The following is a 21,020-nucleotide window of genomic DNA, read 5'->3' on the forward strand; positions in this document are numbered from 1 at the left end:
AATGGAAGAATGGCCAGAGAGAAAGCAGATTCTGGGGGAGCTTCAAAACGGTTTCAGGAGGGATGGACGACTACCGTAATATCCCGAGTCATCGCCCATCCCCGAGCCATCGCCCACCCCATTTTTTGGGCCAATATCGATTTCCAAAAAAACACCGAGTCATCGCCCACCCCTTCAAATACCCCAGCGCGGACTCTGCGATCCGCGAACACTCATCCTACCCGAATGACGCGGTCGCGGACCTTACAGTTGGAGGACGTCCGTGACAAAGTAAAACGAAGGAGGGTAAGACACTTCTTTTTGTTTACGCAATTCCTCCGTGAGCGACCCCAAAGTGGTCGTGTATCCGTGCGAAAAGAAAACGATGGAGATAACAAAATAAGAGTTTGTTAACGTAACCGCGGAGTGTTAGCTCAAAGTCTGTCTCCGCCGAAGTAAGGTCACCGCGAACCCGCTCCCTCTTCCCGCCCGTCGCGACCGCGGTTGTGCAATATTTTAGGCAAAGCCAAAGCGTAAACAAAGCTTTGCTGGAACGTCCTACACAGACGTTCGCAGAGCGTCCCAACCGTGCATTGATAGCCCGCCGTGCACGGACGCACGTATGTACGCACCAAACAAGTTGCGCAAGAGCTTGCAATTGACAAGGCGCCCGACTTGGCCCGACGCCAAAGTATTTGCCAACGCGACCGCCGGCTTTCCCGCTTTCCCAGCATTGCTCTTGGTCGCTTCTTTGGTCCGCTCGCTCGCTCGCTCGCTCGTTGCGCCTAGTCGGTTTTTCTATTTTCTTGTAGACTTTTTTTTTTTTTTTACTAACTAGGAGAACATAATGGTGACATTCTTTCACGGAACTAACGTTCGCGCTATATGCAGATCGGCGGTGTTTCTAGCGCGTATGCAAGCAACGGACTTCACTATAGTAAAATATTCTTTCGTGAGCATTTTTTCTATAAAACAATGAAACTAAATCGAGTTTTGAGTTTGATGTATCTCTTGTGCATCAGCGCTAGATACGCAGAGAAAAATAGGCGGTTTTTTCCGCTTTTTGTCAGGTGTTTGTGCTTACCCACCGAGACATGGCCCACCCCACTTTTTTAACGAATTTCAGGCGGTAGGGGGGTGGGCGATGACTCGGGATATTACGGTAGATGATAACTTATTCGTAATTACTCAGTGCATAGAGATAGCAATGACAAGTCTAAGGCCATTATGGGTAGCATTTTTGGACATCAAAGGGGCATATGACATTGTGATCAGGAAAAATTCTGAGACCAACTGAAAAGACATGGGCTAAGGGGAGCCATGGTTAAGTTTTCTAGAAGGGGTTTATACCGGGTATATCATCCTTTTTAGGTATTGCCATTGTACTCTTGTGTTGTGAACCTTTTTGAACATATGTTGTACAAACTTTTTTCCCCGTTGATTGTTAGTTATGAGAGTGTTAATTACTAAACATTATGAATGCCATGTCTAATGATGGTTTACAAGTCTTTTGTACCCCACACCTGCAAGGGCCTATCAGAAGGCCTGCAGTATGTAATAAATAAATAAATAAAATAAATAGAGTAGGGTGGTTATAACGTGGGAACCCTGCTCTGCACTATCGGATCGTTGGCCGAGTACGTTGACACTCCGCAGTTCGGAGTGTGTGGAGCGAAAGCTCGCGCTGCAGAACCAGAGATCCTGGTTTCAATCCCCACCCCTGCCCGTTACGATTTGGATGAGCATCGTACCGGCATCCGGTCGTGTATCACTACTGCAAGGTGCACGTTAAAGACCCCAGGTTAGGGGTTGCACTGCACTGGCTGAATTTCTCATTAAGACACCAGACACCTTGTAGAGTGGACTAACTTCCAGCTGTATAAACATACGCTCAACACAAAATCGATGGTTCCTCCTAGATGTGCCAACAGTTAAAATCGCATTCAGAGTCCTGGCTCTTTTGTGTTTCGATGTGACTTGCATCCGGAACAAAATTTCCTGGGAAATGCCTGGCATCCAGTTCCTTGCGCGTCGGCCATATTGCTTAGGTTAAACTGCCGTGTAGCTCCACTTCAGGCAGAAAAAACAAAAGCAAGATAAGGGAGTGAATGTGCACCATCACGCATGTGAACCACTAACACAATTCTAGTATCGCCTCGAAATACAGCATTCCCTAAATCTTTTTTCCCGGCGACATCTGTAGACTGGAATGGCCTGCCCGAAGCCATTGTCTCTGCTCAAGACATCGATTCGTTCCGCCAAATGTTAACCTCATTATTTTTAACCCACTCCCTTATCCCTGACTCAGGGTTCTTAAAGGGATACTTCAACGAAATTTGAAATATTCCCGTCGTGTTCAAAAATAGGTTGAATATGATCCACAATATCCGTAAATGACAATCGCACGTTTGTATTTTGATCCTGGTGGCTGTATTTTTCGTTATAAACGGCCCACTCTGGCAAGTGCTCGGAGAAGGCCCAGCTTAGAGCACGTGACATCCAACGCAATCGTGACGTAGGTCGTCTCAAGACGAGCAAAGCTACGGCGAGGCTGACGTCGAGAGGATGGCCTAGTCGTTCCAGCCACCGAAGCGGCTGCTTTTGTACGAATTTTGAGTGACGGGTTAATCTTCTATAATCTTCTAGGGGGACAATAGCGACTTCTGCGAAACACAAAAGGGATTCTCGGGAAGAGGGGAGTTCCTCCTTCCCCCCTTCTCTCGTCGTGGCCGGAGACGAGACAACCTCCGTCACTAGCTGTCAAGGTTCCTAGATGGGCATTACAAGCGAGGCGTTAGCAACATCCACCAGGTGCTCTTTGCTAATCGTTTAATTCGTTTTAAAATTCCTTTTCGGACTTTTTTAACAAGATATTGGTATGTTCCATGTGATACTGCTCTTTTGAACACATATAGACCAAAAAATGAGCGCCGAAATTTCGTTGTAGTATTTCTTTAAGGTATTTAAACACATAAATAAAAGCTTTTTTTTTTTTTTTTGTAGATGTTCTTGCACAGTATCATCAGAACTATGAAGCAGCACGGATGACGACAGAGTGTACTCTGAGGGGACAGAGGGGACAATATTGGAGATAAAATATGTGATTTTCCAACATTGCTCAATGCCGTAAGGTTAAAATAAACGCAAAGTCTTCAATCCTATACTGGACGTCTACAGTGCAATATTTGTAAAAAATTAGTCTTCAGAACTAGGTACCATATGAAAGATTAGTTTCTTAATTTTTAGTCGGACAGAGGCAATGACTGTCTCAAAGACCGGCTACTTCAAAGCTGGCTGCCTCACATACTGCTCTAGTTCGCAACGTGCAATTATCGCAGACGGGGAGCCGAATGCTGGCACTAAAGGGCCACTGAAAAAAAAAAAAAAGTGAATTTGTTAAACAGCTTGGCTGAGACACGCGTGTCAAAAAATGAATTTTACGCAAAAAATAAAATTTTAGAGCAATATTGACGGCGCGAGATTTGTTTTAAATTCCACGCGCAATTTCCATGAAGTCATGGAATGGTCATACAGTCTTTCCACCTTAACGAGATGGTCATACACTCCCTCCACCGAAACGTGTCGGTCAAGCCGATCCACCTTTTCTCCGCGCGCCCAAAATTCCGAGAGAAAACGAGTGGAAAGGAGGTGACTTCCAACTAAATCACGTCTCGCGCCTACAATATTGCTCTAACAAAAAAAAAAAAAATTGCGTAAAAATTTATTTTTTGACACGCATGTCCCAACCAGATTGTTTAAACATTTTTTTTTTTTTTCTTTTCATTGGCTTTTTAACTTTTGAATGCCCCAAGTGGTTAAAAACAAAACAAAATATTCACAGTAGAGTGAAGAGTGCTGCAGCAACGAACCACGACATACCTTTACACTCACCTGCGCACACGCGGGACGATTTGAATAATTATGAATGGGTTCAAGTCCATGGCGGCAGGTAAACGATGTCTGCTGTGCCAAGGACACGTGTCGTCGCATAATCAACTTCCAAGTGTGCAAGCTTCCCTTGAAGCTTTGGGCGAGGGATAAAAGGTCCCCTTTCCCACCAACATTGCCGGACTTGTTAGACGTGGTTGTTTGTGCCCTCCCACCCCCGTGGAATGCCCGTGCTAGCGGTCGGGCTCTGTGGCAGCGCATACCAATTGGGCGGCCGTTAGCGGGTGCTAATGACCGACAGCGTGCGGACAGCAGCAGCTCGCCCCTCGTTTGCCCGAGCGGTCGAAGACGGCGGGGCGAGGCTTCCAAACCTACCTGGGGTCGCCGGAGCCTGGCGCTCGTCGCCCTTTCCCTTTAGAGTAACTGTATATGCACTTCTTGCGGAGCAGACTATCACAATGGTCTGAAATTGTTTACTTGAAGAATTGTGGGAGAAGCGAATGTCACTTTGTAAGAGACACGACAACCCGTGCCCGTCGCGTCCGTCACGCTTCCAAGCGATTTGGATATGTACGGCACATGTGCCGTACATCTCCCAAATCTCTTGGAAGCGTGCGCACACAGATGGCGCGGGCTTAAAGGAGCTGTGCAACGATATTCATTTGGAATGTTTTTCTCTGTACACGAGCTTACTGGCACACCAGGGACTCAAGGATACTCACACGCAACGCCATTGGCCAAGAAACTCCTTTGCTGCGGTGTAATTTCAAGGACAAAAGCGATCATTTTCATTCAATCTCTCCTTTGCAAAATTTGATGACGTAACTCGGGGATTGCAGTACACCCAAGTGACGATATTTGAATGCGGTTCATAGATTGGACCCGACCATTGCGTGGGCACTCGACTTGTGCTCGTGACAATTGCTAGCTCGAGAAGCATTCGGGTTGTGACCCGTGTCCAATCGCTGCAACGGCGACAACAGCCGAGCCATAACAATGTCTGGAACTCAGCGCGTGTCCTGCGCTTTGCCAACCCCAGCGCGTGGCTATGATCAACACTGGCGGCATATAATCGGCTCCAGATCACGTGGCCGCTTGTTCTGGCTGCGAGTTGAGGGGGTGAACGCTGCTCATTTTTCTTTAATTTTTTTCTGAGTCTTCTATTGCGTGGGGTGAAAAACGAACGCGTGTTTTATAGGTCATTAACGTCAGGGATCCGTTTTAAGCGGTATTTGCGCAAAGTACAAAAATTGTTGCATTGCTCCTTTAATACTTGTGGCTGTCGTGTCGTCTGCTTGCTCCTGGCCACATTGAAACCGTGCTCGCGCTAGAAAGATAATGCAGTTACACATATCTACATGGCACACATAATGTCCGAAGGGTCAAGAAGCTCCAGCTTGTCATAGTAGGTGACTAGTGCATGCTGAAAAAATCCGCCCAGCTGTCCAGCACACCTGCACCTTTGCATTAATTGCATTTAGATCATAACCTTAAAATGCAGGCCATTCACCCCTGTTGGTGTTAGACACCAGTTTACTCTCCTCACGTCTAACTTCTGGTTAGGTCAGTTGGTAGAGCACTCCACTTTAAATGGAGGGGTCCCTGGTTCGATACCAGGACTAGGCGTTTTTTTTTGGCACGCACCAGTCACCTAGTTGTGTATGGAGATTTGTGTTTGTTCTTTGTCCCCCTTTTTCCCCCTCTTCAGGGGCTATTATCGTTTACTTCTGTCCAGCTCACCTGCACCTTTGCGTTAATTGCCTTAAGATCATATACTTTGCTGTACGGGGACCGACATGGTTGTTCCAGAAGGTCCACCTGGTCTCGCTTTTGCCCTGCGCGGTCTCTGATTGGTCTTTGCCTGGCAAGCCACTTCCGGTATCAACGCCGAGATCTGGCCGAGACAGACACCGACAGCTTGCATGCATCACATTTTTGTGGACGGTTTCGAGCAGTGTGCCTCGACGAGGAAGACGCCGACGCGGTCGGAACGCATAAAAACGCCTCATGGCCGACGAGCAGCCAGAAAGAAGACTCTTTCTTCTTTCCATTTGAAAAAGGGGAAGACCCTCCTCCTTTCTGAGGAGCAGCTGAGAGACCCACTCCTGTGGGAAGAAAAGGAGAGAAGGAAACTGAAGTCCTGTTTCCGTCCCTGTCCTCAATGTTTTATCCTTTTAAGTATTCGTGAGGGAACTGAGAACCGGTTTTCTGCCTGGCAGAAAATGATTCTAGGTCGGCCTTTAGTTATCTTCATAGTTTGCTTGTCGAAGAAAAAGGGCATACAGCCCTTATCTGTCTTAAATTTTGGATGAGGATAAGCTAGCTACTGAGATTTCTACTCCTAAAATTACCTCGGGATTTATAAATTTTATTTATAAATAAATAATAAATGTATTTATAAATTATGTTCCGGACAGATTTCCTGAAAATTAATTTAACTGCTTTTTCTTCCTACTAGAACAAAAAATTGCTAACCTTTTGTTTCTGTTTTTTTTTTTTCTTCTTTGCTTATGAACGCAGAAGTGCATTCGGCATATTTTGGAGGAAATTGTGGTAAGAGCACCCTTGTTTCAGAGCAAGGAACCACCTGTTGCCATTTTAGTTCAGCTATCTAGCTAAATATTTACTTTTGGGCATGCAAATCACATTGACAGGCAATGGGAGTAGCTTTCGTTTTTTTCCAGAAATAAAAATAGAAGTTGTGCAAGCACAGTGTGGCCATTGGGTAGCAGAGGCACGCTTTACCGCACTTCACTGACCTCCAGGCTCCCTTTTGTCGTTCTCAGACTACCTGTGCGCCCCGGATGCCAATGTGCACGACATTGACTTCACCCGCTTCAAGATCCGGGACATGGAGAGCGGCATGGTGCTCTTCGAGATAGCAAAGCCCCCTCCCCCGTCAACACCAGGTGAGGACACATAGCCACACAAACCTTGGTATGGACACCGACCGAGGTTGAAACTTGATCTTGTTTTTACTTGGGCACTTACACACATAGGCTCCAGATGTAGACGAGGTATTTCTTTATGTCTAGATGCATGCCTATAAAAACTGCGTAAGGATGTGCAGGGTTATTGAAAACCCTCAGTTTCTTACCGCTTTCTTCTGCATAATATTTTCTATGCGCTGTTTCAGCGAAACTCTGCACTGAGAGCTTTCCACATTCAATGCCATGTTGCCTTGACGGTCAAAAAGATGAAAAGGAGCAGTGCGCACATCATGCAGAGGATACCAGTAGACATGTCCTTCATACTGAGCCACCTTTGAGTACAAAAATGAAACTCAAACCTTTGTTGTATCAGGTTGACTCGAAAGTGGCTCGGGTCCATGGCAGTGCATGTGAGCTCTCTCCTGGATTCTGTATCGAACATTCTCTTTCTTTCCCTCTCTCAGACATGGAGGATAAGGGAGACCTGGAGTGTGAGGCAGAGTGTCAGGACCCCAATGCCGGCCGCTTCGTGCGCTACCAATTCACGCCACAGTTCCTCAAGCTGAAGACAGTAGGGGCCACGTAAGTAGTCGCGCAATTTAAACCTAAAGGGAGTAGTCACTGGCGGCCATTGCTGTGTGCACAACTGCTTTGCGCGTGCTGATGGCAAGCTTCCGCAATTTTTCTGCAGCACGCCTTTCGCACCATCAAGGTTGCCGGTCTTAGCAGCCTATTAATGTGAGCTCGTTCTCAGCATGTGCTCTAAACATCGCCCTCAAATATGACGTCCAGTGAATACCCCCTTAAGGATACCCTGCTAAACCTAATCGAGATTTATGTAAATATTGTCACGAATTAAGGCGACGAGAAGGCGAAACTTGAACTGAAAATAAAGGTTTAATGGGCGAACTTGTGCCAACCAAAAGTAAGTAACGAAAGAGCGTCGAGGGAGCAGAAAAACAGGCGGCGACTCGGCGGCGAAACAGAAAGCGCGAGCGAGACTGAGACTGACTCGACAAGGTCGCGGGAGCCGCTTATCTACCCTGCGTCACTATCTCGAAAGTTCGGCAAAGAAGGTTCGAGCGTCGCGCGCTCGGGGCGAGGATGAACTGGCACTTTCGAGAATAACAAAGCAGAAGGAAAGTTACGTCTGCTGCGAGAATGACCGGGAATCTTCTAGAAGACCGTGACCGAGCGTTGCCTTCTCGGCTCTGCGGGTGGCATTATCCCCCCTTTAAAAGTGCATCGCCCCGATGCAAAACGAAAGGAAAACGAAAATGGCTAAAACAATTACGGCGAAACAAAACAAACATGCAGTTTCACAATCCTAACGCGCGTAGAACGGCTTGACTCGAACTACGTGGACGACTTCGGGTCGTGGCTGGCGGCGTCCTGATGGGCGAGTTCCGTCGGGGAGCACCTCGTAGTTCAAGTCCCCAAGGCGGCGGATGACCTTGTAGGGTCCGAAGTAGCGTTTTAACAGTTTCTCGCTGAGGCCGCGGCGGCGAATGGGCGTCCACACCCATACCCTGTCTCCGGGCTGGAACTCCACGTCGCGGCGGCGAAGGTTGTACCGGCCAGCGTCCACACGTTGCTGGTCCTTTATTCGAAGACGGGCTAGCTGGCGTACTTCTTCTGCTCGTTGGGTGACCAGCTGGGCGTCGTCAGTGCCGTCATCCGTCGGGTCGTGGGGCAGCATGGCGTCGAGCATCGTCGTCACCTTTCTGCCGTGCACCAGCTGAAAGGGTGTAACGCCGGTAGTTTCTTGAATCGCCGTGTTGTACGCAAACGTGACGTAGGGCAGCACTTCATCCCACGTCTTGTGTTCCACGTCCACGTACATAGAAATCATGTCGGAGATGGTCTTGTTTAGTCGCTCCGTCAGCCCATTGGTCTGCGGGTGGTATGCCGTGGTCCGGCGGTGGTCGGTGTGGCTCAGGCGGAGTATCTCTTGTGTCAGTTGCGCCATGAACGAGGATCCTCGGTCCGTAATCAGGACTTGGGGAGCGCCGTGTCGGAGGACGATAGACTCCACGAAGAATTTGGCTACTTCCACGGCGGTCCCCGACGGGAGTGCTTTTGTCTCGGCGTACCTGGTGAGATAATCAGTTGCCACGATTATCCACCGGTTTCCCTGCGCCGACGGTGGGAAAGGTCCGAGAAGATCCATTCCAACCTGCTGGAATGGTGCAGTCGGGGGCGCGATCGGTTGCAAGAGACCTGCCGGCTTCGTCGGTGGTTTCTTGCGTCGTTGGCATTCGTGGCACGAACGGACGTAGAGGTGGACAGTCTTCGGAAGCTTGGGCCAGTAGTATTTTTCTCGGATTCGAGCAAGGGTCCTACTGTAGCCAAGGTGACCAGATGTTGGGTCGTCGTGGCAGGCTTGGAAGATCTCTTCTCGAAGACTAGCAGGAATCACTAACAACCACGTCGAGTTGTTGTCCCCGAAGTTTTCTTTATAGAGGATACCTCTCCGGACGGCGAATCTTGGCAGGTCACGTGAGAAGGCTCGGGGAATCGTACCCCCTCGTCCCTCCAAGTGGTCGATCAATGCACGCAGCTCAGGATCGTCCCGCTGGAGCGCTGCCATGCCGTGAATGCTCACCGCGCCAAGAAAGTGGTCGTCGTCGTCGTCTTTGGCACATCCGGCAGCTGACTCGACAGGGGCTCTGGACAGGCAGTCGGCGTCGCTGTGTTTTCGGCCTGACTTGTAGACCACGGTTACGTCGTACTCTTGCAGTCGTAGGCTCCATCGAGCGAGGCGTCCCGATGGGTCCTTCAGGCTCGCTAACCAACACAGCGAATGGTGGTCGGTGACCACCCGAAAAGGAGTCCCGTACAGGTATGGGCGGAATTTCGTGATGGCCCAGACGACGGCCAGACATTCCTTCTCGGTCTTTGAGTAATTGCGTTCCGCGTTCGACAGCGTCCGGCTAGCGTATGCGATCACGCGCTCCGCACCGTCTTGTCGTTGGACCAGTACCGCTCCGAGTCCTGTATTACTGGCGTCCGTGTGGACCTCCGTTTCGGCTGATTGGTCGAAGTGGCCGAGAATCGGTGGTGACTGGAGCCGTAGCTTTAGTTCGTCGAATGCCTGTTGTTGTTCTTCACCCCAGTCGAAGTTCACGGCGTCTTTCGTAAGGTGCGTTAGCGGCGCAGAAAGCTTGGCGAAATCCTGAACGAATCGCCGGTAGTATGCGCAAAGTCCAAGGAATCTTCGGACGGCAGTTTTGTCGGTGGGCGGTGGAAAGGCCGCTACGGCGCGAGTCTTCTCAGGGTCAGGACTTACACCTTCGTTGCTCACCACGTGGCCCAGGAACTTCAGTTCTCCGTAGGCAAACCGGCACTTCGTCGGCTTGAGGGTGAGTCCTGCGGTCCTGATTGCCTCTAAAACGGCCCGAAGGCGTCGTAAATGCTCGTCGAAGTTGGCCGAGAATACCACGACGTCATCGAGGTAAACGAGACAGCCCTGCCACTTGAGGCCTGCCAGGACGGTGTCCATGACACGTTGGAACGTTGCCGGCGCCGTGCACAGTCCGAAGGGCATCACCTTGAACTCAAACAGTCCGTCGGGCGTGACGAAAGCAGTCTTTTCTCGGTCTCGTTCGTCGACTTCGATCTGCCAGTAGCCACTCTTAAGGTCCATCGACGAAAAGTATCGGGAGTGGCGCAGCCGGTCCAGCGTGTCGTCGATGCGGGGGATGTGGAGGATATTGGCGTCGTTCGTCACCGGCAATACCACCTCCCGGTATTGCCGCACTCAGTTTTCCCGGCGAGGCAGGGGGGACAGGCTTTCTCGGCGGGACCTACGATGAGGCGATGCAAGGGGTTGCGGTGATGGCGATCGGTAACCGCGGCGGGGAGACGGTCCTGGGGATGGCGAACGGCGGAGGTATTCGTCGATGTCCCTAGGTCGCTCTCCGTAGCGTGGTCGCGGGTCGTCGGGGTGGAAGCCTCGTAACCCCAGCTGCCGGTACGGGCAACGGCGGTAGACATGATCGGCTTCTTCGCAATGGTAACAAAGCGGGCGTCGGTCGGCCGTTCGCCACACGTCAGTTTTCCTGGGTGCCGGTTGCTCTCGCCGGACGCACTGAGGTCGGTCGTCGAGACGTCGGAGGTACGGCGGTGCTGGTGTGTCTCGTCGTTGCGGCGCAGGAGGTTGACGGGCAGGAACTGGCGGTCGTCGAGCCATGGCGGCGTAGCTCACCGTTGGTTGTTCCGGTGGTGGCAGGTCGACGAGAGCCTCCTGCTGGAAGGCTCGCTGCACCTCCTCCCGCACTACTTCCGCCATAGAAAGCGAGGCAGGGCGATCGGCAGTGGGCAGAACCTTCCTGATTTCTTCTCGAACGACGTCGCGGATTATCTGCCGCAGGTGTTCGATGCCGATACTATTGACATCGGAGCGAGGTGGTGAGACAGCCGGAACCATTGACACACCGGTGCGTCGTTGATAGTGCACAGCTCTGGCCAACAGCGCTCGCTCGATGTTGGTTGCCTCGGCCACGAAGCCATCTACCGTCGTCGGGGGGCTGCCGACAAGGCCACCGAAGATTTCACTCTTGACGCCCCTCATGAGGAAGCGCAACTTCTTCTCCTCGGTGGCTTGAGGGTCGGCGCGTGTACAGAGTCGTAGCACGTCTTCAACGTAGCTTGTCACGCTTTCGTCGGGGGCTTGTGTCCGCGTCTGGAGCAGATCCTCCGCATTCTGTCGCCGGTGTTGGTTCGAGAATGTTCGCCTCAACTCGGCAGCGCAGATATCCCACGATGTAAGCGAAGCCTCGTGGTTTTCGAACCAGTGCCTCGCGGTGCCTTCCAGCGAGAAGTAGAGGTTCTGGAGGCGCTGCTCGGCGTTCCATCCGTTGTGGCGGGCGACGCGCTCATAGTGAAGGATCCAGTCCTCGACGTCTTCATAGATTTCGCCATGGAAAGTTGTCGGCGATCGGGGGGCGACGGGCAGGACAACGACGGGCGGAGCGGTCATCGTCGCGGTCTTCTTTGATTTCCGCGGCGGGGGTCCGAGTTCAGGAGCTTGCCCTTGAAGACGGCGGCTGGCACGATGCTCTGAGTCTTCAACGGAAGGTCGTTGGGAAATGGGGCTTGTTGACCGAGTTCTTCTAGGGGTACGCTGCACGGGTTTTGTACCCCGCACCTCCACCAGAAATGTCACGAATTAAGGCGACGAGAAGGCGAAACTTGAACTGAAAATAAAGGTTTAATGGGCGAACTTGTGCCAACCAAAAGTAAGTAACGAAAGAGCGTCGAGGGAGCAGAAAAACAGGCGGCGACTCGGCGGCGAAACAGAAAGCGCGAGCGAGACTGAGACTGACTCGACAAGGTCGCGGGAGCCGCTTATCTACCCTGCGTCACTATCTCGAAAGTTCGGCAAAGAAGGTTCGAGCGTCGCGCGCTCGGGGCGAGGATGAACTGGCACTTTCGAGAATAACAAAGCAGAAGGAAAGTTACGTCTGCTGCGAGAATGACCGGGAATCTTCTAGAAGACCGTGACCGAGCGTTGCCTTCTCGGCTCTGCGGGTGGCAATATTCTCGCTATACGAAAATATCCTTTCTTACATCTGAGAAAAAAAAGACAGAAGACAATCGTTATTGATGAACGCAGGTTGTTAGGAGATCTCTGCCCGACATGTGCTCTCGCGTAATAGCCACAGTTTACTTTGGAGATTTTGCTGTAGTGTATGTATCAACATTCGCAAAGTTCCCTTTTCTTTTTTTTTTTAAGTACTCCAGGCATGTGCTTACACCATCCTGTTTGATAGTGTTTTCCTTCTAACCACGCGAGTGCAATATTTGTACTTTTCGAAGCTATGACCACGGCTGGTTAACCCCGTTGTACGTGCCTCTCAATGAGTACCGGTGCACCTCGGAAAAGCAACATCCACGGAAGTCGGCTCACGCCCAATGGGGCTAACCGACCGCGATCAGTTCATCTGGAAGCGAATATTGAATAGCATCTTATTCGAAACTACTAGTTGAAATTTCAAATATTCGCACAAGCCTCGGTAACACCACTAGAAGCAGCTGTATCAAAATTGTGATTTTCAGTGCAGGCCAGGCAAGGAAAAGGTGCAAACTTGCAGTTATGATCACTGATAAGGTGAGAACGGCAAGAAGTAGCTTCACTTGTCTCGCCTTCAGCGCCAGCTCCCTACCTTTGACAATGCCTGGACATCTCGTGCGCCTCGAGTGCTCGCAGCCGAAGCACAGTGGAAGGCACGAAATGTGTTCTGGAGCGAGCGTTCGAAAGGCGGGTAATGCCGTTTTCATTCTGTCAGTGACTAGTAGGACTCAAAAAGGCACATGCATTAGCATGCCTAATGTTGTGGGAAGTGAGACGGCGGCACGCTCTAGTAGCAAGGTCGAGGCGTGGAGCGTGCCACGGTCGACGACGCATTTGCATTCCACAGCCCATTTGTGAACGACGCGCAATGCCGATTGGGGCGGGTCTCTCCCGGCAGGGTGGAGTTCACGGTGGGCGCCAAGCCGGTGAGCAAGTTCCGCATGATCGAGCGCCACTTCTTCCGGGACAAGCTGCTCAAGACGTTTGACTTCGAGTTTGGCTTCTGCATCCCCAACAGCAAGAACACCTGCGAGCACATCTACGAGTTCCCCTCCCTCTCCCAGGACCTCTGTGAGTGGCTTCTCTTGGTCCTTCCGTCGTCGCTCTCCCCGTCTCTTAAGGCTCATTTGCTCACTTGCAATTCCGTACGACCGAGCGCCTAAAAACCTCTCGATATCCCTTGCCAGAACAGCAGACTGGCACCATCTGTTGGATGGCCGTGGAACAAACGTGTTTTCGTATACTTCAAAAAAAAATTTTTGTAGATTTTTTTGGGGGGGAAATTTTAAACATTGTTGGAAACTATTATTTTTTGTAGATAGAATGTACATTTCGATCTCGCAAATAGTGCAAAAAGCTTTGCTCTAGTGAAATTCAGTTCCGAAGTCACCTCCATAGATGGCGCCAGCTCGTCGTAACAGATCGCAAGAACTCAGTTGTAAGCAAACTCGAGTGTGTGAATGAGCTTTTACAATTGTGGGCTTCCGAGTTGTTTTTTCTTAAGCTAGCCAATGTAGGTATTGCCAAACAAAAGTCAGTCATTTCTGGTAAAGAAGAACAAAATAGACACTGAAGCTCTGCAAAAGATTGTTTTACAAAAGACATGGACCATTATGCCAGAATTTGGATTAATAGAGTGTCTGAAATAACCAAGCTCGATATAAAATGGGCCGTAAAAATTGGCGCCTGCACGTAACAATCTAAACTTTTTATCAAAAATGTATTTCACAGCTTGGTTTTAACATGCAAAATTATAAAGCATAGAAGGGTAGAGTTGGGAGCAGCGCCAAAGGGTGTAGCTGACCAGCGAAAGAAAGCTGACAACGCGCAGACAAAATCTATCGGCAGCAAGAGCGCCGACGGCACCGTCGTTATGCAACAACATTTTTTAAAATTTTTGGTACTAAAAGTTTTGCATTGTTGCATTGCATCGCATTGTCGATAAGGAGGCGCTACCTCCTTATCGAGCAGCCTCGATAAGGAGGTAGCGCCATCTATCAATATGTGCGCCAAACGCACCCCACCACTCGAACCTGTCGTCTGCGTTGCCGTCCGCTGTTGACCCTGGCAAGTTTGTTGGCCCTATTTTTTTTACAGAAAGGGAGCTATGCTTTGTATTTTGCGTGATAAAACCGACTTGTGAAATACACCTTTGACAAAAATTTTAGATTGCTACGTGCAGGCGCCAATTCTTACGGTCCATTTTAGATCGAGCCGGGGTATTTCAGACACCTTATACAACAGGCAGCGAGTAGTGGTCTTGGTCGATCGAATCGAATATCAAATATTCTAACTTTACACAACTGCAACATGGTTGAACAAAAAGCCAACTGAACATGCAAAATTGTTGCCAAGCTTTCGTTTTTCCATTTATAAGCTAATTTTATTCAAACTATATTTATTGAATGTAGTCTCAAAAAGTCCAATGCCTACATTGGGATGGCAAGTAAATGACACATTTGACATAAAATACATACACATACATAATCAAGGGGATTTTTAAATACTCTAGCTATATGCAGTTATCTTTTCTTCGATCATGTTTGATTAACACAGGTTGTCAGGGCATCTAATCTCTAAAAACAGATACTCATTCATGCCAGTTTAATTGTGGAAATTTTACTGCAGTGTAGATATCAACATCTACAAAGTTTCCGTTTATTTTTAAATACTTCAGAATACATCAGGGGCACGTGTATTGATAGATGCACGGCTGCAAACACACTGCCGCAATATTTGTACTTTTCGAATTAGCGCCGGAATTTCGAAAGAGCGCCGGTAAAGTTTTCGCTCTGGCCTTTCGGGCATGCGATTTGTTATTATTGCGGCCGGCTCCACTTGCTTAGGCGAAGCTGGCTGCGATAACGACGATACACGGCTCTTTCTCGCTTAGTTTCGGTTTGACGCCGTGTACCAAAGTGAAATTTCTTGACCTCGTAACACCTACTACAAATTTTTTAGCCAAACTTTGATGGCAGGGCTAGACCATATTGAGGTCGAACTTCAATTCTCTAAATACATTATGTGCCCTCAAGTAAAAAAATTAAAAAGTGGGTTAAAACATTCTAGGTAATGAGCTAACGAATTACCTAATTTCACCTTTTTTCTAGAGGCCGCCATGGCCATTAACATTTACGCAGGGCTTAAATTACTCTATCTCACGTTCCCTTTTTTTTTTGAAAATTTGGTGCAGTTAAAAAAAAAACACCCTGTATAGTAGTAAAGTCGATTTTTCCAGGGTTAATATTTATCGGTATGTCAAATGTCTGCACCTCCATTCCAAGCCTGTTAATTTCACCAAAGCCATCTTGCTTCATCAAGAAACATACTTTTAACAGTTGCTTTCGTTTTTGTTTTTTTTTCACTAATTTTTAGTTTGTTTAGAAAAAAAGAATCACAATAATTGAATCATTGCAATACGTAGCTTTTCTGGCCATGCAAAATAAACACTGCTTTATAATGCCAATAGATTTATTGCTAAATTACACAAGCATCAAGGAGAATGCAGGGTATGCAAGGTTTACGCACTGCACATGCTGACATCTTCAGCAGTAACTGTTCTAAAGCAAAAGTCTAAAACAAATGTCATCTTGCAAGTGCGTTTATCAACGCCTCATTCTGGTTATATACTTTGTATCTTTTATATGGGGAAGGCGAGCACGTACGTCTCGTAGACCTACATTCCATTCCCAGCATTCTATTTTCATTTTATTTTTAACACATTTTTTATATTCCTATGTGCGCATCTACTTTTTCGCGGAACGTCTGGGGAGCCAGTCGTTGCAACCTTTGTAACGACATCCATAGCTAAACAACGAAGAATATAATTGGTTCTTCCCAAAATTTCGATCTAAGCAGTATTTTCGGTACGGCAAACACCGTATGCTCAGCGTCGTGACACAGTTAGGGCACTTTTGCTCGGAAATGTCACCACCGACCAGTCGTACACCAAGGCCCCTCCGCAGACTCTATTCACCAACTCTCGTCATGGTTTGCAGGAAAGCAGACTTGCGGGGTCTTGATCACAGACTGCATGCATCAGAAATAATGGATAAAATGTGGTAAACACAGGGCATTGCAGGCCCCTCTCAAAAAGATTTTTGAGAGTGCCTCAAAAACAAACCTTACAACCGTGGTCACGCCCTTGCAAGGCTCAAGGGTTGTGTGGTCTACACACGCCTGCAGAAAACGTACGGTGTACACAGGCGGTACCTCCAGTGTTGAGGAGAACATATTGAAATTGAGTTCAGATTCCCACGAGCCACTGCTGAACTGCCTTGTTGGGATGGTGCTGCATTTTCAGGCTTCCCGATATGCAGATATAAAATTCCGACTTTGCACGGCAATAATCGGTTGCTTGCTCGTTGAACCTAGAAAAGGCTGATAAGCAGCGGTGACAGAAAATGCTGAATAAGTGTGCTGAGACCTGTGATGTTAAGGGGGGACTCTATGCAGAAAAAAAAGTTTTCTGCAAAAATGTTGATTTTGAAAAATGACATACTGTAAATGACTAAATTTTTGCGAATTTCGCGAATCGTCTACAATTCGCGAGAAGTACAACCCGCGAACAATTCGGGCAATATGTGAACGCTACGGAAGCTACACTCGATTCGCAAAAATTAGAACCCGCAAATAATTTCAACTTTTCAGCTTTGGCCCAATTTGCGAAAATTTGAGCCTACGAAAATTAAGTCGTTTACAGTATGTACACATCGCGACACTGTTAGCGCGAACACGACATCCGCGCATTTTCGCATTTTACTTCTAAATAGTATTAGCGAGCACGAAATTTTATCGCCTACAATATAAAACTAAGCAAGCTCTTTCCGTAGAAATAACAACTTGGATGACATCCCTTGGTTTCAAAGAGAAAAACTGAAAAAATCGGCGATCGCTTGTTCGCGCTAACAGTGTCGCGCTCTGTACATCCACCAACATCTAGAGAGTATTCCGAGAAAGTTTAATTAGTTTACACTGCATAGTTAATTTTTTTATAAATTATTTTCTGGATCCCCAGCCGCCAGGATCAGATGACCCTGGCGGCTGGGAGTAAAGCACGAAGGAATGCGAGCGCCGCTGTCCTGCTGCGACACTGCCAGGATCGCAGCCAACGACAGTGTGACGCTTTTATGACATCTTAGGGTGGAAATAGGAGGACCACTTCTTTCGGTATGGTAAACACACCAGTCAAAGACGTGTTTCAGGCAGGTGCCCTTTTGCAAATGCTCGCTCCAAACTCGCCCGTATACAGAGCCTCGGGTTGACCCCACATCCCGCGTTCTCTTCCGGCAGGTGACGAGATGATTGCGAACCCGTTTGAGACCCGGTCCGACAGCTTCTACTTCGTGGACGACAAGCTGATCATGCACAACAAGGCGGACTACGCCTACAACGGAGGGCTGCAGCAGTAGGCGCCCCGTCCCCGGAAGGAGGACCGGTCTCTCGGTGTCTCCCAGGCGCCCCCCCTCTACTCCTCCGTTCCGGAACCTTGCCTCCTTTCCCCCGAACCGTCTTTTCACACGCGAGATCCGCTCTCACTGCCTGCCCGCATCACGAGGTGATCGGCGAGGTTCTTGAAACTGCAACTGCTCACGCTTATTCGTGATTTGTAGAGCCACAATTTTTTTTCCCCTCAACTTTCACTTTTTTTTTTTTGTCGTCCCCAACGTATGCTAGTTGTTGGATGCCTTCCGTCTGCAACACGCTGGCAGGGGTTAGAACCGGTGACATACTAGCTCGTTGTCCTACAGCAGTTCTTCTTAGTGGAACATATTTGGTAGGTTAGAGTACTACAGCCACAGACAGCTAAAGAATGCGGGGCGTGGTTTACTGTGTCTACGTTTCTTGCTTGGCAATTTGTGTGTCGGCGTTCTGACCGGCCAATGTTACAATCGCAATAGCCGTGGAGCCACAACAAGACGCTCGGGACTTGCCCCGCTTTGCACTTCTGAAGTTGTCGGTGGCCTTAGACCTACCAAAACTGCCACGGGTCTCTTTTCTACCGGCAAATATGGGCTGCTTTTACTTTGGAGACGCGCGCAGGCGCCGACAATGGGGCGACAGTGCAGCCAAGCTCCTGATCTTCGCTTTCCAGTTTTTCATTGCTTTCTGGGGCTGGGGACTCTAGTGTAGCCATTCTGCCATTTGTTTTCTTTGTAGTACTTCAGTTAATGGTGAACCCACATTTGGTTCGTTCCTCTTGTCCGTTGCGACGGCACCCTCGTGCGTCGTTCTGCGACCGTCTTTGTGATATGCTAGTCTTCAAGACTGGACGTCGGACGAGAGTAGTTGTGTTCTATCTGCCTCCTGTTCTCGTCGAGGCTGAAAAAAAAAAATATGTAATCGAATCGAAGTTGATACTTGAACTCGAGACCCGTACGTTCGGGCACGCGGCATGACGTCAACCTTGTTCGACTGGCTCGTCGTGGCTTCTGTCGATTTATGCTTCTCTGAACGTGCGGGCGTTTTCGTGCGGCTGGATTCGCCGCACCGTCGTAATTTGTTGGGAGTGGAAGTTTGTCCAAATTTCAGAGGGTCGCTTTCGGTGTCTGGCAAGTGCAGAGGGTGCAGTGCCATTCGGCGTTTGTAGCTGGTCTCATTGCCGTTTCCTCGGGGCAATATACCATTTGTGTGCGGCAGCGTCGAGCACCTTTGCAAGGCACTCTAAAGCTACCACCGCAACACTGGGGCTAAAAGATACCGAGCCACGCGGCAAGCGTAGATGCAATAACAGTTAGTCATTTTTTCTCTTCTTTCCTGTGGCAGACGACGATTTGGTCAAGGTTCTCAATGGCTCACCATTAAGAGTTGCGCAACCTGCAACCTGCCTCGAATGGTGCAGCTCGAGAAGGAAACAAAAAAAAGGACAAATTACTACCGCGCTCTGTTTAACTGCGGTCATGGCTTGTTTTACTCCCAAGCTTCGGGAACACTTGGTGCAAGTAATTGGAAGAGGAAGTGGGCCCCGTGGGAGTGCCGGTCGCCTTAATGTCGACGTAACACTCGAGGTGCATCGTCGTAGGTTTTGTTCCCCGTGGGATCGGGGGTGGTTTTGTATGTATAGGAACGCTTGCCCGCGCAATAAATCTGAGGTAGGGTGGTGACTGACCTGCAACTAGTGATGCTTCGCACTACCAGAATCTTCCTGGGGTGACAATCGCACCTATGCCACGATTCTCTCGTTCGTCTGTTGCTCGGAGCCCCATCGGGCCAACGAGTGCTAGCTCTACATGCACGCACTATAGTCGCCAACAAGATGAGAACGCCCGGCCTCCGGCACATGCTCGCGGCCTTTCGCCGTGCCTCGGCTGCGCATGCACGCTCGAGGTTCGCAAGACGCCCGAGCTTTGCCGGAGGTGGGAGGCTCACGCTGAAGCTCCTCCCTGCCTTTTTCATTCCGGCAGTAATTATAGAACGGCGCTCTACAGGTGTTGCGGTCACACCAGAGTCGACAACTCCGGTAGTTTGCAGCCGTGGCAGTACCGACGTTTCGAGGCTGCCAGCACGGTGCTTTTGTTACGTTTGCAAGAGGTGTGGCGAACTGTTGGCACGGTGGGGCTCGCACATTATGCTGCTCTGGTGGTACTGACTGTGTTCATGCGAGGAGTGCATGCATCGGGGAAGCACACTATAATTTCGTGTTTCTCGCGTGGACTCAGCTGTTCGCAGGGGTCGGGGTGGAGAGAGCGAGCAGCCTGTGCCTAGGAATCCTAGTCCAAGAATGACGACGGTGATATTTTTGTTCCGGCCTTAGTCCTTAACCCTCTTGCAACTTTTATATTTCGAACGCCGTGTAAAGGCTAGTAAATAAATGGAATGTTTTCCACGAGTTTGTCGGTGTACAGCAAGTTTCTTTTGCACTCCGTTAAGTTACCCCGACGGCGCCGAGCTTCGTCGTTAAATATTCCTCGCATCCTCGTGTTCCTCCCGTCTACACGCGTCGCTGGGCACGACAATGCACAGATGGGGATTCCGCAGGCACATTAGTCCTAGCGGAGCCGAGGCTCTAACCAAACGGCCAGTGACCGGCCGTCCAACCACAGAGACAGAAATACTTAGGCCTAGGTGTGTGATCAGAATTGTTCGGACGCGACTACAACTGGTATATTTTCTCCTCACGTCGTAGAAAGTAGCTGGAACTTTGGATGGCGCTACTTTTGGAATCTCATCTGTTCCGGGCATCTTTTTTTGTACTTTTTTTTCACTTCGGTGGCAGGGACCGGTGGTGTTCGTATCCACCTCAGCCTGGTCCGAAATGTGTCTGAAGAAATTTGTTTGGCGATCTGTGGCAACATTGTAGCGCCCCGCTGTACGATTCGAAAGCCGTTGCAATGTCGTAGACAATACTTGCACGAATTGGAACATTTGGTTTTGCCTGGACAGGTCGGTCTGTCACCACAAGTCCAGAGTGCATTCTTAAAGCTCGACTTGTCCTACGACCATTGCTGTGATTGTAAGCGTCCTTTTATTTTTGTGCTGTGAACTTTTTTTTTTTTTTGCTAGTATGACAATATATATAAATATATACATACACATATATATACATGTACAAATCTGTTATATATATATACGTTATATATATGCAGCAAACATGAAAGAATGAATAAAAGCTTGCACTTCAATCGTGTGTCTGCTTTATTAAACGACAT

The 21,020-nt window shown here is 49.0% G+C and overlaps 1 protein-coding gene and 1 pseudogene across 2 annotated transcripts in view; both read left to right on the forward strand.

Annotated features, from left to right (window-relative positions):
* The window catches only part of LOC8053021 (protein unc-119 homolog B), a 28,217-nt gene extending 7,224 nt beyond the window's left edge, over window positions 1-20,993 (forward strand). The window contains exons 2-5 of the mRNA XM_029970329.3: window positions 6,654-6,776; window positions 7,262-7,379; window positions 13,271-13,443; window positions 17,665-20,993. Coding sequence (XP_029826189.2) covers window positions 6,654-6,776; window positions 7,262-7,379; window positions 13,271-13,443; window positions 17,665-17,783 — 533 coding nt within the window. The 3' untranslated portion in view covers window positions 17,784-20,993. The remainder of the gene's footprint in view (window positions 1-6,653; window positions 6,777-7,261; window positions 7,380-13,270; window positions 13,444-17,664) is intronic.
* LOC8053020 lies at window positions 19,537-20,993 on the forward strand (annotated as a pseudogene). Its single transcript, XR_003917073.3, has one exon. The product of XR_003917073.3 is annotated as an uncharacterized LOC8053020 (transcript).
* Window positions 20,994-21,020: the final 27 nt, after the last annotated feature.

Source organism: Ixodes scapularis, unplaced genomic scaffold (assembly GCF_016920785.2).
Source record: "Ixodes scapularis isolate PalLabHiFi unplaced genomic scaffold, ASM1692078v2 PGA_scaffold1__304_contigs__length_218370807, whole genome shotgun sequence".
NCBI lineage: Eukaryota > Metazoa > Arthropoda > Arachnida > Ixodida > Ixodidae > Ixodes > Ixodes scapularis.